Source organism: Macaca thibetana, chromosome 12 (assembly GCF_024542745.1).
Source record: "Macaca thibetana thibetana isolate TM-01 chromosome 12, ASM2454274v1, whole genome shotgun sequence".
In the NCBI taxonomy this organism is placed as follows: Eukaryota; Metazoa; Chordata; class Mammalia; order Primates; family Cercopithecidae; genus Macaca; species Macaca thibetana.
Window position 1 is genome coordinate 34,246,914 of NC_065589.1, and position 26,960 is coordinate 34,273,873.

General features: G+C 39.7%; 1 protein-coding gene across 15 annotated transcripts in view; it reads right to left on the minus strand.

Moving 5' to 3' along the window:
- Window positions 1–17,747: 17,747 nt before the first annotated feature.
- PIKFYVE (phosphoinositide kinase, FYVE-type zinc finger containing) overlaps window positions 17,748–26,960 on the minus strand; it is a 92,672-nt gene continuing 83,459 nt past the window's right edge. For all 15 annotated transcript variants that reach the window (XM_050752590.1, XM_050752592.1, XM_050752593.1 and 12 more), the window contains 7 exons: window positions 26,838–26,897; window positions 25,650–25,826; window positions 25,147–25,250; window positions 23,681–23,809; window positions 22,310–22,571; window positions 21,825–21,899; window positions 17,748–21,281 (listed from right to left, as the gene is read on the minus strand). In XM_050752590.1, coding sequence (XP_050608547.1) covers window positions 21,166–21,281; window positions 21,825–21,899; window positions 22,310–22,571; window positions 23,681–23,809; window positions 25,147–25,250; window positions 25,650–25,826; window positions 26,838–26,897 — 923 coding nt within the window. In that variant the 3' untranslated portion in view covers window positions 17,748–21,165. The remainder of the gene's footprint in view (window positions 21,282–21,824; window positions 21,900–22,309; window positions 22,572–23,680; window positions 23,810–25,146; window positions 25,251–25,649; window positions 25,827–26,837; window positions 26,898–26,960) is intronic.

The window sequence follows — 26,960 nt, forward strand, 5'->3', positions numbered from 1 at the left end:
AGTGGCGCAGTCTTGGCTTACTGCAACCTCCACTTCCCAGGTTCAAGTGATTCTCGTGCCTCAGCCTCCGGGTAGCTGGGATTACAGGCGCACACCATCACGCCCAGCTAATTTTTGTATTTTTAGTAGAGACGGGGTTTCACCATGTTAGCCAGGCTGATCTCAAACTCCCAACCTCAAGTGATCTGCCCACCTGGGCCTCCCGAAGTGCTAGGATTACAAGAATGAGCCACCGTGCCAGGACCCAAGGGTCTCTTTAAGATCGATTTTTAATTATTAAAACCCAAATTAAGCTTCATTGCTTTGCCTTTTTGATGACTTTGAATGTAGCAAATATCTTTCCAATGAGTAAAAGGCAGTTCCATTTTTATTTTTTTATCACTGCAGTTGATTACTTGCAGAAACACAGGCTGAATTAATTACTAAGTATTTCACTTACTCCAGGAACTCTCTCTTTGTAAATCATTAGAGAAGTAACTATGACACTCTGATGCTCAATTGTGTAAAGGTACATTTACCCTGATTCTTTTGTGTCCCATAATATCCAACATTTCAACAAAGAGCATTATCTACTTACTTTATTAACATACATTTTCTTCCTATGAACACTTCCAGAAACCAGCTGCTGCCCAAATAAAATTATTAAATCCCAGCCTGGTGTCAAATATGATTATTTGTTACAGACTAAGTGATAATGGTGGTATGAACTGCAGAGTCACACTTTGAAAACTGCCCAAGAAACTGTATGATGTGCAGAGAACATGTGTTTCACTAGCTATCTTTAGTTTTCAACTGTATCTTCAGTTAACACCATGTACTGATGTACCACACGCTGTGCTGGTCAGAGTATATGTACTTTCTCTAATCTTCACAACCACCCTGCAGTGTAGCTATCATTATCCCCATATCTAACACAAGTAAACCAAGGCTTCATGACAGTAAATGACTTGCCCAATGTATAACTCAGGTGCACTGTCCTCCTCTTGCCTACCGCCTGAGTCCATTCAGGCTGCTATAACAAAAATACCTTAGAGTGCGTGACTTAAACAACAAATATTTATATCTCACAGTTCAGGAGACTGGGAAGTCTGAGATCAAGTTGCTTGTAGATTTGGTGTGTGGTGAGGGCCTGCTTCCTGGTTCACAGACAGCTGTCTTCTTGCTGTGTCCTCATATGGTAGAAAAGGGTGAAAGAGCTCTCTGGGGTCTTGTTTATAAGGACATTAAATTTACTCAGGAGGGCTCCACCCTCCCGAACTAATTATCTCCCAAAGGCTCCATACTTCCTAATACTGTCACACTGAGGGCTAAGATTTCAACCTATGAATTTTGGGGGGAACTACTGAAGGCAATCATTTATCAATCTTACCTTACATACTTGAAAGAGGCATTTTTAATTGAAGAGGGTAGGAGTAGGAGCACACAACAGGGGCAGATAGAAGAGGGAGTGATGTGCTGCAGAGAATAGAGCCCATATATAGGAATATGTCCAAGGCATGTGCTCAACATTACAAGATCAAGAAATAAAATGATACGTCATTGGGTAGAAGCTGGGTTTTGAAAGATGATTTGGATGTGTGCTTTCTTTTTTCTTACTCTTGTTACTTAATTGTGTGGGCTAGGAAGCAAGTCCAAAAATAATAGCTAAAACCTTATGGGTGCTCTTAAAAATCAATTTAAGTAACGTAAATAAACTTCTGCTGACCAATTCATGTGGTAACATAAAATTTTAACTTTAAAAAAGGACTAGTTTTACAAAAATATTTCACCTTCAATCAAATCTCTTTGATGAAAATCACACATTTGCCAACCCAGATGTTATTTATATATAAAAATACACATAAAAGTGCAACAGTAGGTATTTTAATTTAAATAGGAACTATTTTATAACCTATAACAACATGGATAAGAAAGTTCCTTCTCAAGTTTTCCTGGTTCGTTTCCTTTGTAATACTTTGTAAAGTGCTAGTTTACATTAAAAAAAGCCTAGGATTTCAACCAATACAGTTTCACACTATATGATCTTGGCAAAAATGCTTTCATTACTGACTGAAAAAACACAGAAATAACATGAGGCTAAATGTTAATGGTATGGTAAATTGGCATGTTGTTACATTGTGTGAAATGGCAGCGAAGAATGTATTCATTCCTTTTAGAATGGTTAGTGCTTAAATAAAAGGCCATGCCCAGGTTACCTGATGGGCATTTATTGTGTGGGGGGGGGAAAGAAAAGAAAGTCTGAAACCTATTTGGGCTTTATGGAGAGCTAGGAAACTTCCCTATTCATGAGAGGATGGGAACTCAGAGTGCTAAAGAAGTGCTGGAGACACGGGCGTTTTGTCATCTCCTCTGGAGCCTGCTCTCTCTTACTCCCTACTCTGCTGAGCACCCCACTCTCATGATCCAGCTTCCCTGTCAGTTCCTCCCTCTAGTCTCTGGTTATACACACAGAACCTGCTTCTACTGCCTTCTCTGGAAATCAAAATGACCAAGAAAGAGAATGTGACTGAATTCATAGGCATCATCCAACATGGAGCCTTTCTGTTGAACAGAGTTTTCAAATCACATCACCTCACAGGCTGCTGGGCTCTGGTACATCTAGACTATGCAGAGTTGCTTTGGGGATAAGAAAGTGTTGGATCACACAGAAGAAACTGCTTCTGGCCACTTTATTCTAAAGGGAAAACAACCATGTCAAGTTCTTTGCCTTGCCTCTAGTTCAGCTATATAAAGAAATGTTAAGAGAGTCAAAAATGAGTAAAGATAGGTCGCTGCCTTCACAGAGAAGACAGTTTCAAATTATTAATAATAGGCTTTGAGTGGAATGACATTTAGGTGTCTTCACAGGAGTTTTACATTGTCCTTCTACCTTAGCTAATAGAGTCTTCCTCCCTGAGCCATACAGCATGTTCCCTTCTCAGGGAACTTGAAATTAAGTGTTCAAGTTAAACTTTCTTCTTCTCCTTGACACAGGGGGGATGCATTATTTTACAAAGAGATTGCATCAAGTTTACATGTTAAAAAGAAAACATCTTGGTCTCAGATGGCTTATAAAATAGATACTAGAAACCAAAGATTTTTGCAACCAACATAACTCTCTGAAACTAAAAAAGTAAAAACAAATCTCATCTCTAAATTCACTTAAATATCCTTCAAACAAATCAACTAATTTTTGTCATGTTGCGAATTAAATATTCTCTGAGAATGTTTACCTCTGTCAACAAAATAGACCTCATCAGTCTTCACCTCACATCCGAATGATTATTTTACATCCAGTGCCACCACTAAACTGCAAGCTCCTTGAGGCTAGGAGTGGCATCTTTCATCTCTGCAGCACTGGTTCTAGCCAAGAATACATGTTCAATGCATGTTTTTTTGATTGAATGAGTGAAGGTCTTTCCTGGATTTAGTTGCTTTTAAAAGTGAATGTCATTTGGGCCGGGCGTGGTGGCTCACGCTTGTAATCCCAGCACTTTGTGGGGCTGAGGTGGGCAGATCACCCGAGGTCAGGAGTTCGAGACCACCCTGGCCAAGATGGCGAAACCCCATCTCTACTAAAAAATACAAAACTTAGCCAGGCATGGTTGAGGGTGCCTGTAATCCCAGCTACTTGGGAGGCTGAGGCAAGAGAATTGCTTGAACCTGGGAGGTGGAGGTTGCAGTGAGCCCAGATCATGCCATTGTACTCCAGCTGGGCGACAAGAATGAAACTCCGTCTCAAAATAAATAAATAAATGTCATTTGAATTCTAAACAGTAATCGACGTGCATTTAGGCTATTAGATTTCAAACAAGTGCTAAAACAAAGATGACCGTCACAGGAACAATCATTGAGGTGTAGAAGGCAGACTGCAAGGAGTAAGCAGAGTTAGTGTGAGGTAGCAGTGAGTGGTGTACAACTTCTCAAAGTTCTGTAATAGAGTAACTAAAACAGAAGTTAAAGGCATAGGAAAAATAAGGGGTACTTTTTGGAGAAAGAGTCAGCCAAAGACAGGAGAGTGATGGATCAAGAGTAAAAAAGAACCATCAGAAATGGCAGTATATTCTCTTTTCACTTGTCTGTCTTTTAAATTTAGAACAGTTGGTTCTTTGAATTGGAGAAATTTGAAAGCATTTTGATAGTCAAAAAAAAAAAAAAGGGCAAAAAAGACCCTCTCAATGTCATTAAAATCAAAGTCTTTAAGGTGGGGCTATTCTTATATGCAGTATAATCACTTATTTTTACAAACAACCTTGAATCTACTATTTCGATGATATAGGGACAAAAATACATAAAGTATATGAAGTGTAATTGCTTTCAAATAAAAAGCTTTTAGTGCTACTTTCATTTGGAAAAAAGCGAATTATATTCTGGAATATATTAAACTATTTCTAACTTAAGCCTCCACCTCAAAACTACAAATTCTGAGATGTAACAAAGTATTGTCAAAGAATAACATAGAAGACATTTAGGATTCAGATAAAGATGTTCGTGGTTGAACTCCGTTAGTCCCAGTGGTCCTTCCAGAGTTTCCTCTGCTCCAGATTATGTGGAAATTTTAGACTTAAGTACTTCACAGCCCTCTAGTGGCCACTGCTCACCACTACAATTTAATTTTGATTCATCTTGACTCCAGCAATGTCCCGGCAAATACCCTCTTCCTCCAACCACATGAGCAGGGACAATTGTTACAGCACCTTGCTAAGTGCCATATAAGAGCAGACAATGTGCTAAAGGTGAGAATTCATCAAGTTAAAAATTTCCTCCACCCTGGCACACATATTTTGGTAAATCTGAAATTTTTTCAATGCAACAAGCAGCAAATAACAATCAGGGCGGGCCAAATTCAAGACAACTAACTCCAAGGATGCGCTAAGGGACATTACTACAGCAATATTATCTCTCCATAACTTTTATTTTTCAGTTTAACAAACCAAAAAAAAAAAAAAAAAAAACAAGATTTACAAAAAGAAAAAAATTCTTTCAATAGGTGAAAACATCAGAAACAATTCCTAGGCCAGCAGCTACTGATTTACTCATATATCTCACTTTATGGCTTATCTCTTTCAAGACACTTCACTTGGCTCTCTACTTATTTTTCTTCTCTTTTGTTTTAGCCAAAGACATCAGAATACATGTTCTAGAACATAAGTATTTATTTATTCATTTATTTATTTATTTATTTATTTATTTGAGACAGGGTCTCACTCTATCACCCATGCTGCAGTGCAGTGGTATGAGCTTGGCTCAGTGCAGCCTCCACATCCTGAGTTCAAGCGATCCTCCCACCTCAGCCTCCCGAGTAGCTGGACCTCCAGGCATGTGCCACCACGCCTGGCTAATTTTTTGTATTTTTGGTGGAGACGGGGTTTTGCCATGTTGCCCAGGCTGATTTCGAACTCCTGAGCTCAGGCGATCCACCTGCCTCAGCCTCCCAAAGTGCTGGGATTACAGGCATGAGCCACTACGCCCAGCCAGAACATGTTTTCTTTGGGGTATAAATTGGGGATGGGAACATTGTTCCTAATTTTATCATTAATGTAATTCTTTGTGTACTCTTTTCCTTTATGTACCTATAATAGACAAAAGTTGTAACTATTGCCTAGAGTAAACGTTTTCCCTGCATTTCAAATATCTTTTTTAGTTGACATGCCCTAGTTTATACATCCACTCCCTCTTATATTAGGTATTCGTTTGTAGTGTTTTGCTATTACAAATAGTATATTACTTAACAATTCTAAAACTGTACCTACTTGTGAACATTTTAGTTAAGCGAATGCCAAAAAGCTAATCAAGCTTAGGGTATATTGTTACAGAGTATTCTGGACAAGAAAACTACTTCTATGTCCTAACACACACTTCCATGGCCCAGAATAGACTTAAATTGTAATAAACTTGCCCAAAACCAAGGTCTCATCCAGCTCAGGATGATGAGGCTTGACCAAGCATCCTTTCTGGAAAATATTCTTTAGTCTTTCAAATGACAATCTCTTAAATCAATCAAGTGATGTATTGCATGGGATAGTCTAACAGTGCTCATCACATATAAACACTTAATAAATGTCAACTACTCATGCCTGTAATCCCAGCACCTTATGGGGCCGACGCGGGCGAATCACAAGGTTAGGAGTTTGAGACTAGTCTGGCCAACATGGTGAAACCCTGTCTCTACTAAAAATACAAAAAATTAGCTGGGAGTAGTGGCGGGCACCTGTAATCCCAGCTACTCAGGAGGCTGAGGCAGGAGAATCACTTGAACGCGGGAGGCGGAGACTGCAGTGAGCCAAGATCGCACCACTATACTACAGGCCAGGTGACAGAGTGAGACTCGGTCTCAATCAATCAATCAATCAATGTCAACTATTGAGATTTTCCATCTTGCATTTCTTCAACATTAGTGGTGAACTAAAAAGGAAACAAGTAGGGAAAGTTTGGAAGCAAAACTGACATCTTGTCCTACCCCATTATGAGTATGTCATATCACAACACACAGTGAGTGGCAAAAAACTAACACTTTGCTACCTATGATGACTCAGAGTCATCTCATCCAGTGCAAGACCACTAAATCAATTAAACTTTGAGCATTTCCTGAAAGTTACTGCAACCCTAACAATGTTATGCCTGACTGCAATCTCTACAGATATACCATAAAAGCACTATAAGCTTGGTCATGTTGGGAGGAAAACATTTCATCTGTCAACTTAGATCTGAGCGGTCTAGGGCCTGTGAATTAGTGGAAAATACATGAACAGGAGAAAAGTTTATTCTCCATGCCTGAGGGAGCTCTATAAGGAGTCACTTCCCAAAGAGCCAGTGGTAAGGGTTTATATACCAGCTGAGGCTTCAGTGAAAAAGTATAAAAGGTTCTGATAAGACTCATTTACACAACTTTATTTTTTAAGGTCACATTTGCAAACATCTATCACCTCACTGTCTGGAAACTCCCTCACAAGGGGTTTATGATAACAGAACTCTTGGACAGCTCTGCTTTCGGTCAGATAAGGCTTCTTTCCGCGATTGTTTGTCCACATGTTTTCAGTTTAAAGGAATCTTTATGCCTTTCTGGTGGTGATATGGTTTGGATATTTGTCGCCTCCAAATCTCATGTTGAAATACGATCCCCAAGTTGGAGGTGGGGCCTAGGGGGAAGTGTTTGAGTGAAGGGGCAGATCCCTCGTGAATGGTTTGGTGCCATCCCCATGGTGATGAGTGAGTTCTGGCTCTGGTTACTTCACATGAGAGCCGGTTGTTTAAAGAGCCTGGCACCCCCCCGACCCTCTCTCCTGCTCCCTCTCTCACCATGTAAGATGCGTGCTCCCCCTTCACCTTCAGCTATGATTGTAAGCTCCCTGAAGCCCTCACCAGAAGCTGAGCACATGCCGATACCATGCCTATACACTCTGCAGAACTGTGAGACAATTAAGCCTCTTTTCGTTATAAATTTCCCAGCCTCCACGTATCTCTTCATAGCAATGCAAATGAGCTAACACAGGTGGGTATAAACTGGGGATGGGAGGTGGGTTGTTCGTTCCTTCATTTGCCCCATTTGAAACTTCACATGAAGTTTCACAAAGATTGGATCATTTCCTATGTAGAAAAGACTCATATTAGGAGTTGGGAGGTAACAGAAGGTAATGAAAGAAGAACATAGATTACAACAGAGAAAAATCTGAACACACTGGTCCATATTCTGTTGAACCAGTCTCCCAGTTGTGGGAATAGGTCGGTTCATCAGTTAATTGGACTATGCCTTGCCTAGTGTAGAATCTTGACCTTTCTTTTTTTTTTTTTTTTTTGAGACAGAGTCTCGCTCTGTCGCCCAGGCTGGAGTGCAATGGTGCAATCTCTGCTCACTGCAAGCTCCACCTCCTGGGTTCACGCCATTCTCCTGCCTCAGCCTCCCAAGTAGCTGGGACTACAGGCGCCCGCCACCACGCCTGGCTAATTTTTTTGTATTTTTAGAAGAGACAGGATTTCACCGTGTTAGCCAGAGCGGTCTCAATCTCCTGACCTCGTGATCCGCCCACCCCGGCCTCCCAAAGTGCTATGATTGCAGACGTGAGCCACCATGCCCGGCCAACCTTTCTTTTTAAATGATATAGATTAGACACAATTTTTCCTTTCTAATTTATATAGAAGTCGCATTGTTGCCAGTGATTGTACAAGCTCCCTTCTGGTGGGCAGTCAGCATATCTAGGACACAATTTTGGAGTACAACAGAGGCTACACTGCTAACTTGTAAATGGCATGCTTCCCAGTCTGTATAGTGGCACCAGATGCTTGTTCATTACTTTGGAATGCTTAGGATTGTTCTTTCTACATCATACATTGCCAGGCTTTGGAAAAGCCTTTTCATTACTTAGAACTTAGGGTTGCAATACACAAGTGGGTTGTCTATGATGTTTCATCAGGTTTATCTACATGGCATTAATTTATATATAAAAGAGCCCCAGTTGTAATGTGGCTAGTATTCAAAGTGGGGTATCTGGTAAGGGAAGGCACCAGATATCCAAGTTCACATTTCTCTAACCACTTAGGTAGGAATCTTTTATATATCTTATTGCCACATAAAAATGAGACCAGGTCAGGCACAGTGGCTCACGCCTGTAATCCCAGCACTTTGGGAGGCCGAGGCTGGCGGATCACTTGAGGTCAAGAGTTTGAGACCAGCCTGGCCAACATGGGGAAATCCTGTCTCTACTAAAACTACAAAAATAAGCTGGGCATGGTGGTGGGTACCTGTACTCCCAACTACTTGGGAGGCTGAGGCAGGAGAATCGCTTGAACCCAGGAGGTGGAGGCTGCAGTGAGCCGAGAGTAACAGAGTGAGATTCCGTCTCAAAAAAAAAAAAAAAAAAAAAGAGACCAGTGTTGGTTTAGACAAGGTCATAGTGGAACCTGTGAACAACCAAATTGGAATTCTGTGTCTTTCACAACCCTTATCATCAATCATGTTGGCATCTGCACATCCTCAATTCCAGTGTGCTTCTGTTAGGCTATGAGGGTAAAACAGGTTGTGAAACACCTGACAGAGAAACCCTTTAATTTAGACTTGGTAACTATAGAAATGTATTTTATTTATTGACCAAGTTAAGGTCCATCTATCCAACTGTAGTCACGGGTGTTGGTCAAGCCAACTAGGGGAACACTTGAGCTATTCCATATCCCACTATTTTTTCCTACAAACCAGGAATATTATCCTGTAATCTGATATTCACTCACATTGAAATACTTAGTTATAATCCAAGTAACAAGGACAGTGCAGGGTTGTTTAGTGCCATCTGTGAAGCCAAACCACAGAATTTGCTAGCAATACATTTTTGAAATGTTACCCAGAAAAGGTCCAGTACTCTATTTATTTTCAATGTAGAGAGATTTCCTTCCAATAGTCTTACTTGGGTAAGTAACAGACAAACAGAGAGCCAAATCATGAGTGAACCCCCATTTACAATTGCTTCAAAGAGAATAAAATACCTAGGAATGCAACTTACAAGGGATGTCAAGGACCTCTTCAAGGAGAACTACAAAGCACTGCTCAATGAAATAAAAGAGGACACAAACAATTGGAAGAATAGTCCATGCTCATGGATAGGAAGAAACAATATCGTGAAAATGGCCATACTGCCCAAGGTAATTTATAGATTCAATGCCATCCCCATTAAGCTACCAATGACTTTCTTCACAGAATTGGAAAAACTACTTTAAAGTTCATATGGAACCAAAAAAGAGCCCGCATTGCCAAGGCAATCCTAAGCCAAAAGAACAAAGTTGGAGACATCACGCTACCTGACTTCAAACTATACTGCAAGGCTACAGTAACCAAAACAGCATAGTATTGGTACCAAAACAGAGATATAGACCAATGGAATAGAACAGAGCCCTCAGAAATAATACCACACATCTACAGCCATCTGATCTTTGACAAACCTGACAAAAACAAGAAATGGGAAAAGGATTCCCTATTTAATAAATGGTGCTGGGAAAACTGGCTAGTCATATGTAGAAAGCTAAAACTGGATCCCTTCCTTACACCTTATAGAAAAATTAATTCAAGATGGATTAGAGACTTAAATGTTAGACCTAAAACCATAAAAACCCTAGAAGAAAACCTAGGCAACCATTCAGGACATAGGCATGGGCAAGGACTTCATGTCTAAAACACCAAAAACAACGGCAACAAAAGCCAAAATTGACAAATGGGATCTAATTAAACTAATGAACTTCTGCTCAGTAAAAGAAACTATCATCAGAGTGAACAGGCAACCTACAGAATGGGAGAAAATTTTTGCAATCTACCCATCTGACAAAAGGCTAATATCCAGAATCTACAAAGAACTCAAACAAATTTACAAGAAAAAAACAAACAACACCATCAAAAAGTGGGCAAAGGATATGAATAGACACTTCTCAGAAGAAGACATTTATGCAGCCAACAGACACATGAAAAATTGCTCATCATCACTGGCCATCAGAGAATTGCAAATCAAAACCACAATGAGATACCATCTCACACCAGTTAGAATAGCAATCATTAAAAAGTCAGGAAACAACAGGTGCTGGAGAGGATGTGGAGAAATAGGAACACTTTTACACTGTTGGTGGGACTGTAAACTAGTTCAACCATTGTGGAAGACAGTGTGGCAATTCCTCAAGGATCTAGAACTAGAAATACCATTTGACCCCGCGATCCCATTACTGGGTATATACCCAAAGGATTATAAATCATGCCGCTATAAAGACACAAGCACACATATGTTTATTGTGGCACTGTTCCCAATAGCAAAGACTTGGAACCAACCCAAATGTCCATCAGTGACAGACTGGATTAAGAAAATGTGGCACATATACACCATGGAATACTATGCAGCCATAAAAAGGATGGGTTCATGTCCTTTGTAGGGACATGGATGCAGCTGGAAACCATCATTCTCAGCAAACTATCGCAAGAACAGAAAACCAAATACCGCATGTTCTCACTCATAGGTGGGAATTGAACAATGAGATCACAGGAAGGGGAACATCACATACCAGGGCCTGTCGTGGGGTGGGGGGACGGGGGGAGAGACAGCATTAGGAGATATACCTAATGTAAATGATAAGTTAATGGGTGCAGCACACCAACATGGCACATTTATACATATGTAACAAACCTGCTGTTGTGCACATGTACCCTAGAACTTAAAGTATAACAGAAAATTTAAAAAAAAAAAGCTTTTGTTCATCAAAGGACACAACAGTGAAAAGGCAACCTACAGAATAAGGGAAAATATTTGTAAATCATATATCTGATAAGACGATAGCATGCATAATATATAAAGAACTCCTACAATGCAACAATAAAACAATCAAATTACTCTATTTTTAAAAATGGACAAAGCAACAAAAACAAAAATTGACAAGTAGTACCTAACTAAACTAAAGAGCTTCTGCACAGCAAAAGAAACTATCAACAGAGTAAACAACCTATGGAAATGGAGAAAATATTCACAAACTATGCATCTGACAAAGGTCTAATATCCAGAATCTACATGAAACTTAACAAGCAAAAAACAAAGAAGCCCATTAAAAAGTGGGCAAAGGATATGAGCAGACACTTCTCAAAAGAAGACACATGCAGCCAACAAGCATTTGAAAAAATGCTCTACATCACTAATCATCAGAGAAATGCAAGTCAAAACCACAGAGAGATACGATCTCATATGAGTCAAAATGGCTATCATTAAAAAGTCAAAAAATAACAGATGTTAGTGAGGTTGTGGAGAAAATGGAACACTTAGACATTGCTGATGGGAATGTAAGTTAGTTCAGCCACTGGGGAAAGAGGTTTAGAATTTCTTAAAGAACTTAAAAGTGAATTATCATTCGACCCAGCAACTCCATTACTGGGTATATACCCAAAGAAATGTAAATTGTTCTGCCACAAAGACACATGCACACATATGTTCATCATAGCACTATTCACAATATCAAAGACATGGAATCAACCTAGATGCCCATCAGCAGTGGACTGGATAAAGAAAATGTGGTACATATACACCACAGAATACTATGCAGCGATAAAGAAGAATGAAATCATGTCCTTTGCAGCAACATAGATGCTGCTGGAGGCCATCATTCTAAGCAAGTTAATGCAAGAACAGAAAACCAAATATCACATTTTCTCACTTATAAGTGGGAGCTAAACATTGAGTACACACGGACACTAAGAAGGGAATAATAAACACTGGGGCCTACTTCAAGGTGGAGGGTGGAAGAAGGGGGAAGGTCAAAAAACTACCTATCAGGTACTATGCTCATTTACCTAGGCGACCAAATAATCTGTACAACAAACCCCCATGACACACAATTTATCCATGTAACAAACCTGCACATGTACCCCCAAACCTAAAATAAAAGTTGGAAGGAAAAACAATAGGCAAAAGACTTGAATAGACATTTTTTCCAAAGATGATATATAAATGACCAACAAGCATATGAAAGGATGCTCAACACCACCAATCATCAGAGATGTACAAATCAGAACCACAGTGAAATGTCACCTCACACCCATTAGGACATCCACTAAACGCACACACACACACACACACACAAACAAGTGTTGGTAAGGATGTAGAGAAATTGAAACCCTGTGCACTCTTGGTAAGATTATAAAATGGTGCAACCACTATGGAAAACAATATGGAATTTCCTCAAAATATTAAAATTAGAACCACCAAATCATCCAGCAATCCACTTCTCGGTATTTACCCAAAATAACTCCAAGCAGAGTCTCAAAGAAGTATTTGCATACCCATGGTTACAGCAGCATTACTCATGACAGCCAAAAGGTGGAAGCAACCTGTATCAGTCAGAATTCTCCAAAGAAACAGACATATATATGATACCTATGCATCTATGATATAGATATATCTATATAAATATGAGACATCTATATATAGATGATTAGATATATAGAGATGAAGTAGATACACAGATACCATATGTGAGACATCTATATAGAGAGACATTGATATACATATGAGACATCTATTTATCTATGGGATTGATATATAGATATCATATCTATATGAAATAGGTACATAGAGGAAATTTATTATGGGGATTAGCTCACATGATTATGGAGGTCAAGAAGTCCCACAATATGCCATATGGAAGCTAGAGAACTAGGAAAGTTCATGCTGTAATTCAGTTCAAGTCCAAAGGCCTGAGAATCAGGGAAACATACAGTGAAACCGCAGTCTGAGTCCAAAAGCCTAAGAACCAGGGAAACCACTGGTATAACTTCTGGGGTCTGAAGGCCTGAGAACCAGAAGTTCTGATGTCTGATGGCAGAAGATGGATGTCCCAGCTCAAGGGCACGGGGGTGGTGGGGAGAGAATTGGTCCTTTCTCCACCTTTTTGTTTTGTTCTGGCCCATCCACATTGATGAGGGCAGATCTTCTTTATTCAGCCTGCCAATTCAAATGCTAGTCTCTTCTGGAAATAATGTTTCCCCGGCTATCTGGGCAACCCTTTGCCCAGTCAAGCTGACACATAATTAAACATCACACAACCCAAACATTTGAAGAAAAATGAATGGATAAACAAAATGTGGTATATACATACAAAGGAATAGTCTTCATCCTTTTTTAAAAAAAAGAAAAAAAGAAAAAAAAAGAAATCCTGACGCGCTACAACTTGAATGAACCTTAAGAAATTATGCTGGCTGTATGAATGTCTTCTTTTGAGAAATGTCTGTTCATATCCTTTGCCCACTTTTTGATGGGGTTGTTTGTTTTTTTCTTGTAAATTTGTTTGAGTTCTTTGTAGGTTCTGGATATTAGCCCTTTGTCAGATGAGTAGATTGCAAAAATTTTCTCCCATTCTGTAGGTTGCCTGTTCACTCTGATGGTAGTTTCTTTTGCTGTGCAGAAGCTCTTTAATTTAATGAGATCCCATTTGTCAATTTTGGCTTTTGCTGCCGTTGCTTTTGGTGTTTTAGACATGAAGTCTTTGCCCATGCCTATGTCCTGAATGGTACTACCTAGGTTTTCCTCTAGGAGTTTTAGGATTTTTATGGCTCATCATCACTGGCCATCACAGAAATGCAAATCAAAACCACAATGAGATACCATCTCACACCAGTTAGAATGGCGATCATTAAAAAGTCAGGAAACAACAGGTGCTGGAGAGGATGTGGAGAAATAGGAACACTTTTACACTGTTGGTGGGATTGTAAACTAGTTCAACCATTATGGAAAACAGTATGGCGATTCCTCAAGGATCTAGAACTAGATGTACCATATGACCCAGCCATCCCATTACTGGGTATATACCCAAAGGATTATAAATTGTGCTGCTATAAAGACACATGCACACGTATGTTTATTGCAGCACTATTCACAATAGCAAAGACTTGGAATCAACCCAAATGTCCATCAGTGACAGATTGGATTAAGAAAATGTGGCACATATACACCATGGAATACTATGCAGCCATAAAAAAGGATGAGTTTGCGTCCTTTGTAGGGACATGGATGCAGCTGGAAACCATCATTCTTAGCAAACTATCACAAGAACAGAAAACCAAACACTGCATGTTCTCACTCATAGGTGGGAACTGAACAATGAGATCACTTGGACTCAGGAAGGGGAACATCACACACAGGGGCCTATCATGGGGAGGGGGGAGGGGGGAGGGATTGCATTGGGAGTTATACCTGATGTAAATGATGAGTTGATGGGTGCAGCACACCAACATGGCACAAGTATACATATGTAACAAACCTGTACGTTATGCACATGTACCCTACAACTTAAAGTACAATAATAATAAATTAAAAAAAAAAAAAAGAAATGGTACAGTCACTTTGAAAAACAAACAAACAAAAAAAAAATTATGCTAAGTGATGTAACCGGCAAGAAAAAACAAATACTTATGAACGCATTTATATGAGGTAATGTAAGTAGTCAAATTCATAGAAACAGAAACAGTAATTACCTGGAGCTTGGGAGTAGGGGGAAAGAGGAGTTACTTAGTTTTGCAAGATGGAAAAAGTTGTGGAGCTCTGTTTCACAACAACACAGTTACACTTAACACTACCAGATTTTACAATTAAATAATGGCTAAAATGGTAAAATTGCATTATGCATTTTTTACTTCAAAAAAGCAGAGCACTGGTTGTGTGTGTCCTGCCCAGAGTCTGCAGCTGGAGTACTCTGAAAAGGAGAGCAACTACAACCTCCCACAGCTGACTGCAGGAACCCATCGCTGCCAAGCCTGGAGCAAGGGCCGCACCCAGATGGCCACCATCTGCCTCAACAACCACGAAGTGCACAGCTGTAAGAGTGGGGCCAAGTGGGCCAAGGTGCCCGAGCTCAAGGAGCACCACGGGCAGGTAACAGGCATCAACTGGGCCTCCAAGAGTAACCTCATCATGACCTGTGGCACAGGCCACAAGGCCTCTGTGTGGACGCTGATGGACTGGGCGGGTAAGTCCACACCCACTGCCTGCTGTGTGTGCTGGGCCCACAGGACAAGTTTGCTGTGGGTGGCAGCTGTGTGTTATCGCCATCTGTTATTTCCAGTGGGAGAATAACTGGTGGGTGTGCAAGTACATCAAGAAGCCCATTGACTCCACCATCCTCAGCCTGGACTGGCATCCCAGCAACGTGCTCCTGGCTGATGCCTCCTGCGACGTCAAGCACAGGATCCTCGGTATACATCAAGTGCGTGGAGGAGCGGCCGGCACCTCCACCATGGGACTCCAACATACCCTTTGGGGTGCTGATGTCTGAGGCCAGCAGTAGGTGCGACTGGTACTCAGGTTGGTTTCTCAGTCAACAGGTGCCCTACGGCCTGGGTCAGGCAAGACAGCACTGCGTGCCTGGCTGATGCCAACAAGAGGAGGGCCTTGCAACCCTGGTCCCCAGCTTCATCACAGAAGGCACCTGGTGGCAGCAGGCCACGACTGCTTCCAGGTGCTGTTTTACCCTGGCGCTTGGTGGGTGGCTGGATGGACGAGGCCAGGTAGAGCTCCTAGGGTGGCTTGCCACCCGCCAGACTCCAGAGCCTCAAGCGAGCGGGAGGGCGGCAGGGCCCTGGGAGAGGCCTCCACTCGCTGCACAAGCACAGTCTCAGCCAGGTCTGGCCCAGAACCACGGTTCTGCACCCCAGGCATGCCCAGCGCCTGAGCAAGGACCTCAGGACCAAGTGACCTGCGAGGAGCACTCTGACCTCATCCCAGCTAGGGAAGGGACCCCAAGGGGCTCGGGGAGGCCACGGCTCCGGGTGTGACACGAAAGTTCCTAGGGACCAGTAGGAGACCCCGTGGGCGCTGCTTCCGCGGAAGGCGGGAGGACAAGTGGGGAGCTCTTCTTACCTGTTCAAGGAACCTGTGCCTTCTTCTTGAAGAAATGCTTTCGTTTACCGTAGAAAAAGAAAAGAAAAAGCACTATGCTGGTGATAAACTGCTTCGAAGCATAAAAAGGTCATTTTCAAGGGAAAAATCATTTTTAAAAACTCTCCATTTTTTAAAATATTAACCCAGGAATTTTATCAGATAATTTCTCTCCAAGAAACCTGTGGGTGGATGGGGACTGGAGAGCTGGCTGCCTCCCGAGCCACATCCGCTCCTCCCGCCCAGCACGAGAACATGGAGGCAGCGACTGGGCGCCCCGCAGATCTGCCACCTCCCAGTCTCCCTGCACAGCTGGCCACCAGCCCAGCCACCTCTCAGGGCACGCTCTACCCAGTGACCCTCGCCTTCCCTTGCATGAACCCAGGCAGGGGATGGGTCTCCTGGCTTCGTGCCCACAGGTGTGAGTTCCTGTGGGACGGAAGCCTCCCCTCGCGTAGGGGGACCTTTGGTCCCCTGGAGCACGGAGGCACTGGCAGAGGAGAGCCCTGCCCATCCACAAGCTCGGCCAATCGCAAATGGAAGAGGGCGGGACTTCTTCCTTTAGTGCCCTATCAGAAGAAGAAGGGCAATGCTGCTTGCCCATTATTGGCTGAAATGAACTGTGGGTTTACCTAAGTTACGGATTCTCCAGTGGTTAACCAGGAAGAGAACAGAAGAACAGAAAGCGACACTGCCAGGCCAGATGAAGCAGAATAGTCTGGAGGCAGGGAACCTAAGGCCGATTCAGAGTGACTCCCTTTGCAAGCACCCTCCTCCCTTTTCTGCATGGCAGACGGAAAATTTAAAGTATCTCTGATTGACTGCTTTCTGCAACCAGACATTGGCATAGGAGTGTAACTTTGTAACTTCACTTCAGCCTCTGATTGGTTGCTTTCCACAACCAATCAGATGCTTGCATAGGCTGTAACCTTTGTAACTTGAGCTTCTGATTGGTTGTTTTCCACAACCAGACTTTTGCATAGGGTTTAACCTTTCTAACTTCACTTCAGCCTGATGGGTTGCTTTCTGCAACACATCAGACTGATTGCAGGCCACTAATTCATTTACACAGGGTGTACACCAAGTAACCAATGGGAAATTCCTAGAGGGTATTTAAACCCCAGAAAGTTCTGTAACGGGAGCTCTTGTGCCCCAGTGCTCCAACCCTGTGGAATGAATGTACTTTCGTTTTCAATAAATCTCTGCTTTTGTTGCTTCATTCTTTCCTTGCTTTGTGTGTTTTGTCCAATTCTTTGTTCAAAACGCCAAGAACCTGGACACCCTCCATCAGTAACACAGAGACTAGGCTTGCAAGACAAACTCCATTTCCTTTTGTTGTCAATTTCTTCAAGCAGATTCAAAACTAAGTTGAGTAAGCAGATTCTCAGTTTGTTAAGATTTCTTTATTTACATTACAAGTCTCCAAAAGTTCAAAGCAGTTATCTTTTAAATAACGTATCAATCATATAAAATAGCTAGAACCAAAGTAGAGAAATATATACAATATAATACATTAAGTACTTTCAATATAGTGGCATTTTTCATATTAAATTAAAAGAGGCTACTATGATTTACAATGTCATTTCTCTCGTTTAAAATTCAACATGTCAAAAGACAATGTACATTTTTTACAAAACTGACACAGCAGTATTAAAACTGCTAATGATTGTAGTTTTTATTTTTTCTATAATACATTGCACCTGTGTTACAAAAACAAACAAAAAAAAACAAAAAGGGATTGCACTAGATGGTTTAAATACTGCGTAAGTCAGTATATTAATACTTGAGGAATAATGAATGGCTTGATCCGTTTTATGATCAGGCTCATTCACAACACTTTTCACTCTTCAAGCTCAGCAAACTCCTACAGATAATTACTTCCCTTGGCAGTTTTACACAGGGTCACTGCAAATGGGTAAAATGTCATGAAGCTGATGACCACAAAGTCATCACAAAAGCTGATGTCAATATAACCCTAGTATTTACAATATCTAATAACAGCTAAAGCTAGAAAACCACTCACTGCTAAATCATGGAAAAAATTATAGTTTGTAAGAAATTTTGAATATAAAGTATTCAATAAACTACAAAAGAGCTTGCAACAGCTTATTCCCATTATTTTTCTTATGTCAGAATTAGAAAAAAGTAAATCCTTCCTATTTTTTAATAAGTTTTGATGGCATCAAAAAGCTTCACATTTATAAATAAGATTTTTGTACAAAGCAACATGTTACTGACATAGTTTTCTCTTGCTACTATCAATTATTCTTGGGACTCATATTGTATGTTAAGGAAGGAAGTATTAAGATTTCTTCCTCATTCCTAAATTTTCAGAATTAATATACTCTAGGCCTTGAAGGAGAGGAAAACAGCCATTCAATATTTAACACTGAGTAGTACAGTATTTGAAATATCTCGTATCTATGATAGTGGCCTAAACAAGAGCAGCAAGGGACCAGACATACAGTTCTACCACTCAACAGAAATAGTCAAATTTTACATTTCCCCTTCATTAATGTTGTCCAATTTTAAAAGGAGAGATTACCTTTGCAAGGCAGCAACTACTGTTTCAGAATGTATTATATTGAAAATTTTTGCCACAAAGTTACCTACTAGACAAAAGTACTTTAAAACACAGTTGTTCAAGCCATGGGCAAGGAAAACAAAATCAACAGGACACATTATTGTCAGAAGCCATTCCTATTGAGCATTCCTGCTATGCACATAGAATTGAAACTAAAAGAAACAACCTTATTGCACCTAGTAGGAGACACCTTATACTTCAAGCGTTCATGACTAGGGGAGTACAGGAAATGGACAGGATAAATAACACTAAGTATCCTCACAGAAAAAATGAACAGAGACAAGACACTGTTGGCATTTTAAGTCAGATACAAAATCCATTGTTCCTGGACACAAAATAAGTGAATAATGTTCCACATTTATTTTTTTACTTCTGTACAGCTCCTTTACTAGTCTTTGATTTCAAAACTAAAATCCTCAGTGTTTTGTGTATCTTTAAAAGGCACATACACATTTTTAAAAGGGGCCAAGCGGAACTTAGCATCACATTAGTCATAAGTCCTTGGTCAAAACAAACCACATTTTTAATAAGCACCAAATACCAACCTACTGCCTTCATTCTCTAAAGCAAATTTTCTATAATGTTCCTACTCAAGTATTCATCATACTGTGTAACTGAACTTGTCCAGATTTCTTATTATGTGAAGGCTAATGTGCTATTATTATAGGCAGTCCAAAAACAGTGAAATCCTTACAACTTTATAAATCCCTAAATTATCCTTGTTACAAAAAGAAGTCAAGAGGAAATATTCTGGGGTTACAGTATTTCCTTAAAGATAGTTTACTTCTTCTGATCACTTTTTAAACAAAAATGCTATTAAACAAGAAGTTCCTTACTAAGAACTTTTTTTTTTGTTTGTTTCATTTTGTTTTTTTGAGACAGAGTCTTGCTCTGTTGCCCAGGCTAGAAAGCAATGGTATAATCCCAGCTCACCGCAGCCTCCGCCTCCCAGGTTCAAACAATTCTCCTGCCTCAGCCACCCAAGTAGTTGGGGTTACAGGTATATGCCACCACGCCTGGCTAATTTTTTGTCTTTTTAGTAGAGGCGGGGTTTCGTCATGTTGGCCAGGCTGGTCTTGAACTCCTGACCTCGGGTGATCTGCCCGCCTCGGCCTCCCAAAGTGCTAGGATTATAGGCATGAGCCATCGCACCCAGCCTATTTCTTAACATTTCTTAGCAGTCAGAACTAGCCATTATGTAGAAAGTTGGAAAGGGGATGTCCAAGTGGAAATTTTTTTATTTTATAGATGCCACTAATAAATTGCTGGTTATACTGAAAAGACACTTTGCCTCTGTGAAAAAAACAAGTGTTTCCCTCTCACTCAATTTCTTGGATTGGGCCTAATTTATTTTATATTTTAAAAATCCTTCATTAATAATTATTTCATTAGGGTTTAGTAACTACAGACTCATTTACTAATGATTTATTATGATACCCTGAAAATAGAGAAAAAACCCTAGAATATGAGCATATGCAAGTAAATGCAGTTTAATATATCAATTGCACAAAAGTTTTAAACAAGTTTTAAAAATATCGCAAAAAGAAGGCTTAAAGTTAATGGCTGTAGCCTCCTGTCATCTACAGAGAAAACAAAATTTTAAAAACATAAAACATACTCAAAAACAGGCAAGCTGGAAAGATAAAGAACATGACAGGATTCTCAGTTTAAGTCAAATTCCTCAATAAAACAATAAATGCCCACGTGTTTAACTGGCCATTAATGGAATAAATCAGAATTTTTGTAAAGGTTTCAGAAATTCTAATAAGTAACATTAAATTATTACAGAAAAACACAAAACAAATTCAGCAGCTCTACAAATGCTTTCTAAGTAGAGAATGTATTAAATGTGATGCCAGGATAGTCAATTTATGAGACATTGTTTTCTTCTTAAAACAATTAAGCTAGCAAATTTAACCCATTTTTTACCCTATCTACTCATCTCCAACTTTAGCCCTTTGAAACATGCCTGTATTTTAGCTTAAGAAAATTTTCACGCCACTTCCCAACCTATAGACAGCTAATCCACAGGTATCAAAAACCAAAGTGCAATTCATGGGAGTTTTTACCATTCCATTACAGACAGTCTAAAGAGCCACAGAACTGAAAAGCCTTTGTATACAGTGGTGAACACGATGAACAAATAAAACATGTAGCTTATTTTTGGTCCTTTGTTCCTGTCCCCTTTTCCTTCACAGTCCATTTCAAAATATGCGCTTGATTTCAGCAATTCAGACCCAAGCCTGTCCAGTGGTCTGGTACCATTAGGAAATACTTGTCCATTGCCTCACAAAACCTAGTCCTGTATAACTCCGGAGACACCACTGTTGGCATTTTACCTAAGATTATGAAAGAGAAAAGGGGGGGAAAGCTGTTAAATGATTGGGCAACTGAAGTCAACTGACCATGTTCTTTCATATAAACTGCCATAAAGACACACATGCAGAAGCAGTCTAAGTGAGCAGCAAAGGTTATCTGCTATGCCACATGGCATGGGACAAGGTCCTACCTGGTAGGAGTTTCTGTTTAAAAAGACTAGCTCCTGCCTAGAGATGAGAGATGTCTAGAAGCACAAATGAGGCTAACAGTGCTTAGAGAACTTGGAAGTCTCAAGTGTTAATTAAAGACAATCTCTTATTCAGAACATCTGGCTTTTTAAGAAATCTTTTGGAGAACCTCTGACATTTTAACTCAAATGTACACCCAGTATTTCCCCACCTATACAATTCTCATTATTGTTTGGTCACTTTAGAAATGACAATGAAATCAATGATAATCACTTATTTTTTACAACTAAAAAAAAGAATCAGTATCCACTTTTAAAATTTTAACTGATAAGAAATATATGTGAACAATTTAAACAAAACAAAAATTCTGCTCACCTTGTCCGCCTAAAATTCCTGTTGATTTCACAACCATCTCAAGCTTTTTGTCCCATGTAAATGTTCGAATATAATCTGGGGGTAGAAGGAGTGAAATTAGCAATAAAGCTATGTTAATAAATATAATCAAATGACAATAGCAATGACTATTACTACTACTTCTATGACAGTTAACTTTTACTGAGTGCTAATAATGTGCCAAGTGCTGTGCTCAGGGTTTTCTCCACACTAACTTGTTTAATCCTCACAACAATCACAAAGGGCCTCATTTATAAGTGACTTTTTGAATTCACATATTTTTGGTAAAGATAATGAAAATGAGGAAACTGAGTAGAAGAGACTAGAATAAAAAACTGTTATTTGTGAAATTTCAAATGAAAGTTTGTGAAAATATTCAATAAGCTATTAGACCAAGTTCAACAGAACCTTTAACATTTGACTCTGACTTCAATCATGATATATAAGTAGGATACTCATTGACTTACCTATAATTCCAACTACTAGCTCATTGCTAGTATCATCTCGCCCAACCAGCAAAGAATAATCTATAATGAGGTGGCTAGAAAGGAAATGGGAGTCACTATGGATCGAGGTTCTCAGCACAGCTTTGGAATGAGAACGAATGTATAAAGGGTTGTCTCGAACCATCTTTAGGAGATTTTCATCTAGCAGGACCACATCACAACTCTCTTTTCCAGTGTCAGTTTTTACATTCCGATTCCTAAGAGAGCCCTTCAAATCAAAAACCTAGGAGAAAGAAAATGCTTTGTCACTCATGTATGGGTTGCCACAAATTAGTTAATGTAAGTAAATCAAAAAGGCAGAAAGACTCCTTATAGTCAGTACCATTACATACACTCCAAAGTTTAACTGAAAATTGAATCATAAGTTTTTAAATGCATGTTGATATCATTGTATAGTACATAAAATACACAGTAATATAATTCTATCATTTAAAATTAACACCTAGGTACTCAATTACTGAAACATTTCCGAAATACACTGGCCAATTTAATCAACTTTAAGATACATTAACAAGTAACTCCAGAAATATATCATTGGATCACAAAACAGTGTTTAAAAGAGAGACAGAGAGAGATGCAAATAGTCTTAAGAAACAAAGTTTTGATACCAAACTCTGGACACTTACTTACAGCAATGTAGAAGAGCATAACATAGGAATATTTGGGTGGTAGGAAAAGCAATGCACTCAAAGGACAGGGGACTTGAGTACCAGGACCAGTACAACCTGTAGTATATTCTACAGACCAATGCTGGTCAGTTGCTCCTGGCTCACTACGACATTAGGGAACTAGTGCCAGAATATAAATCAATTACATTATTAAGTATATTATTTAGTTCAGCTGACATTTTTCTCATAGAAGGTGTTCTCAGTGAAGAAAGCAGTGCACTGAATTACATTCTAGCACACACGTTCCTTATCTCATCACAGACTACAAACAGTTCAAGGACTAGCTCTTTGAAGAGTACTGTTTTAGAATCTAGACTAACCTGAGTCTAGGAATAACTGAGTGATTTTGATTAAGTACTTAATTTCTGTAGGTGTCAGCTTCTTAATCTTTAAAAAAGATGTGGGAAGTAGATCTGCCTTCTTATTCTACCAATTCTGTGATTCTAGAATATTGGATATGCTGTATTTTAAGACCACCCCACAAGAATAATTCCTCTTCATTCTTTCTCCAAGGCTGAGCAAGTCAAAAGTTAAATATGGGCTAGTAACCAAAGTTAAATATTTACTATAAAATAGGATGTTACTCTCTGATTCACTGTATTTAAGAACCAAAGGTACAAAAGGTTCCAGTAGCTAAATGCTTCACATAGTCCAATACCCTTACCTGTGCCATCTTTCTCCCATAGAAAAGATTTTCCATGACAAGGAGATCTAACTTCTTCTCAGTGTTGTTCTGAGAGTTCTTATAACCAATTCTGTAAACTCCAAGAATTTTGGCCAATGCCGTGGGCCTCTAATCAAGAGAAGGTCAAAATAAATTCTTATCAAAAAGGGTTATTTATAATTTAATACCAATGTAAGGATTATCCATGTAATAACTGAACATAATTTTCTATTAATATGACCAGAGGACTTTGAAAAAAACTCAAACTCTTGAATCTCAGAAGTGAGTATACCAGCAATGCCAATAAAAATATTAGATCCTTAACATTCTCCCAAGGAATAATCCTTCAGTTGATCAAATTCAAAAACTTCATTATGACATGTAATTTCCCCCAAAACTATGCAATAAACCATGATAACTTCAAAAAAAAAACCCCAAAACTATGTAACTCTTTCATGATTCTAAGATGACAGTTGGGTTGGGGTGGGGGGCACTGGTGGCTGCTCAATGACAAGTGGGCAAACCTGGGCCACTGGCTGCCTCTCTTTCTAGCTAAAGGAAGTATCCCCTTGTTTCTCAATACATGTTTCAGTCTCAGCAAAATTACCAAGTACTGAATGTGCAGCTAATTTCATCCAGTCTTAATGTCTTAAGTGATTTTTTTATATAAACTAATTAAAGGCAACTTGCTCAAGATCATTTGGTTCCTCACTAACAAACGCAGGAAATACAGAGTTTAAGATCTCTGAGTCCTATAATACCTCAATAGCATAACAGAGATCGATTCCTGTCCTGCATATATCTTACCACAGAGAAAACTGCCATTAGGACTGTTACAGTTTGGATGTTTGCCCCTGCAAATCTCATGTTGAAATGTTATCTGCAATGCTGAAGGTGCGGCCTGCTGAGAGGTATTTGGGTCATGGGAGTGGAACCCTCATGAATGGCTTGGTGTCCTCCTTGCAGTAATAAGTTCTTGCTCTGAGTTCACACAAGATCTGGTTAGTTAAAAGAATGCAGCACTTCCCCCCACCCCCAACCCCACTCTCTTGCTCCATCTCTCACCATGTGACATGCTGGCTCCCCTTGCCCTCCACCATGCTGGCTCCCCTTGCCCACAGCCTGCAAGCACCATGAGCCAAATAAACATCTTAGGCCGGCGCGGTGGCTCAAGCCTGTAATCCCAGCTGAGGTCAGGAGATCGAGACCATCCTGGCTAACACGGTGAAACCCTCTCCAGAAAAAATACAGACGCTACCAGCTAAGGCTTATGCTTTGTGATACACGGCCTGCAGCAGCGACTGCACTCCAGCCTGAGCCAAATAAAAAACATCTTTTCTTTTCTTTACAAATTACCCTGCCTCAGGTATTTCTTTATGGCAACACAAGAACCGACTAACAGAAAGACTCAGGATGTGAAAAAAGCCACCAAACTTTGATTACAGACCACGGTTTTAGATTTCTACCTTTTGTTGAACAGCATTTGTAATATAATTGAAGTAATGTGGTGCAAAGTCGAGGAAAGACTGGACTTCCAGACGAGGCATTTGCTTCAAAATAAATCTATCATCTAAAAGGCAGAAATTTTATGTGTTTACTCAATCACGATATATATTGTAATCTATAATACATCATTCCAAAGATCCTAAATGATTGGGTTGTTTTATGATTTTAAGGGAAATTTTCTAATGTCAGTGAAAATTTTCATCAGAACATAATTCTCAATGAACTGAAGGGATCTATGGATTTATGTAGTCAAATATCCTCTACTTTTGTCAATAACACATCTAAGTTCAGTTCTAGAAGATCTACTTTTTAAAACTACCAAACAAAACTTTATAAACACCTGTTAAATCTAGTAGGTCATAGTTATGAAAGTTCTTATTAAGCAATATCCTTCCTGCTGCATTTTCTGAGGGAAAGAGATGGAGACTACTGAACCAATCAATAAACAATGAGAAAGGCTCACCTTCAGTTGCATAGAAGGCAGCTCCTGATTTGCCTCCCCGGGCCTGCCAGGGGGATGAGTGGGAGAGGGAACGAATGAAATCTTCCTCACTGCTGTCCAGAATCACTTCACGCATCTTATGAAACTCTCCCGCATAGTAGAGCCGACAGTAAAACTTGGCATTAGCATCGGAAAATTCTATAAACAACAGAAGTTTTTTAAAAAAGCTTTACGACTCAGAAAATATCTTCCTCCTCCGCTCCCACATCCCCTGCCCTGGCCAAATACAACCATTTAAGTTTCTCCATGATGGCATTTTGCATGTTAGATCCAAATCCGTATTTATCACAATTTTGTTAAAGTGATCTTCAGGGGGAATTAAAGAACATCATATGACCATCCTTACATATTTTCCAAAAAAAGAGAAAAGAATGAAAATCACACACAAAAAAAATATGACTGAGTTCTAATTTTACTCTTATTACCTACCATATTAATATCATTGTACTTTTAGAGCAATGCTTAATAAATATCTTAAAATGTAATGTACATACTATTCTGGATAATACATTTCTGGCACCCATATACACAATTCTAAATCCAATTGTCAAAATTCTGTGGCTCTAGATTACATAAGTAAATGTTTTAACTATTAGAAATGAAAGCAGGCCGGGCGCGGTGGCTCAAGCCTGTAATCCCAGCACTTTGGGAGGCCGAGACGGGCAGATCACGAGGTCAGGAGATCGAGACCATTCTGGCTAACACGGTGAAACCCCGTCTCTACTAAAAAATGCAAAAAACCAGCCGGGTGAGGTGGCGGGTGCCTGTAGTCCGAGCTACTCGGGAGGCTGAGGCAGGAGAATGGCGTAAACCCGGGAGGCGGAGCTTGCAGTGAGCTGAGATCCGGCCACTGCACTCCAGCCTGGGCGACAGAGCGAGACTCCGTCTCAAAAAAAAAAAAAAAAAAAAAAAAAAAAGAAATGAAAGCATAATTTACAAATACATTATGCTTTTGATAAAATTTCTTTATACATTAAATGTATATTTTACAAACTATAGATTAAATATACCTCACATCAGCACACAGACTTAATATTCATTTCAAGAACTGGGACATTTATTCAGTATGAAGCTAGAATTCTCAAATAATAGAGTTGGCTCAACTGTAGTCCCTCTCCCCAAACCAATGATATAATATCTCATACTTACGAAGTTCCACATGAGGATTTATGAGTTGTTTCTTTTGTGTATCTCCTCCATCTACTTCATCTAAAAGGTTTAATATCATTAGTAAAGCCAAGGTTTTGAGTAATTATCAGTTCATTTTGTCCT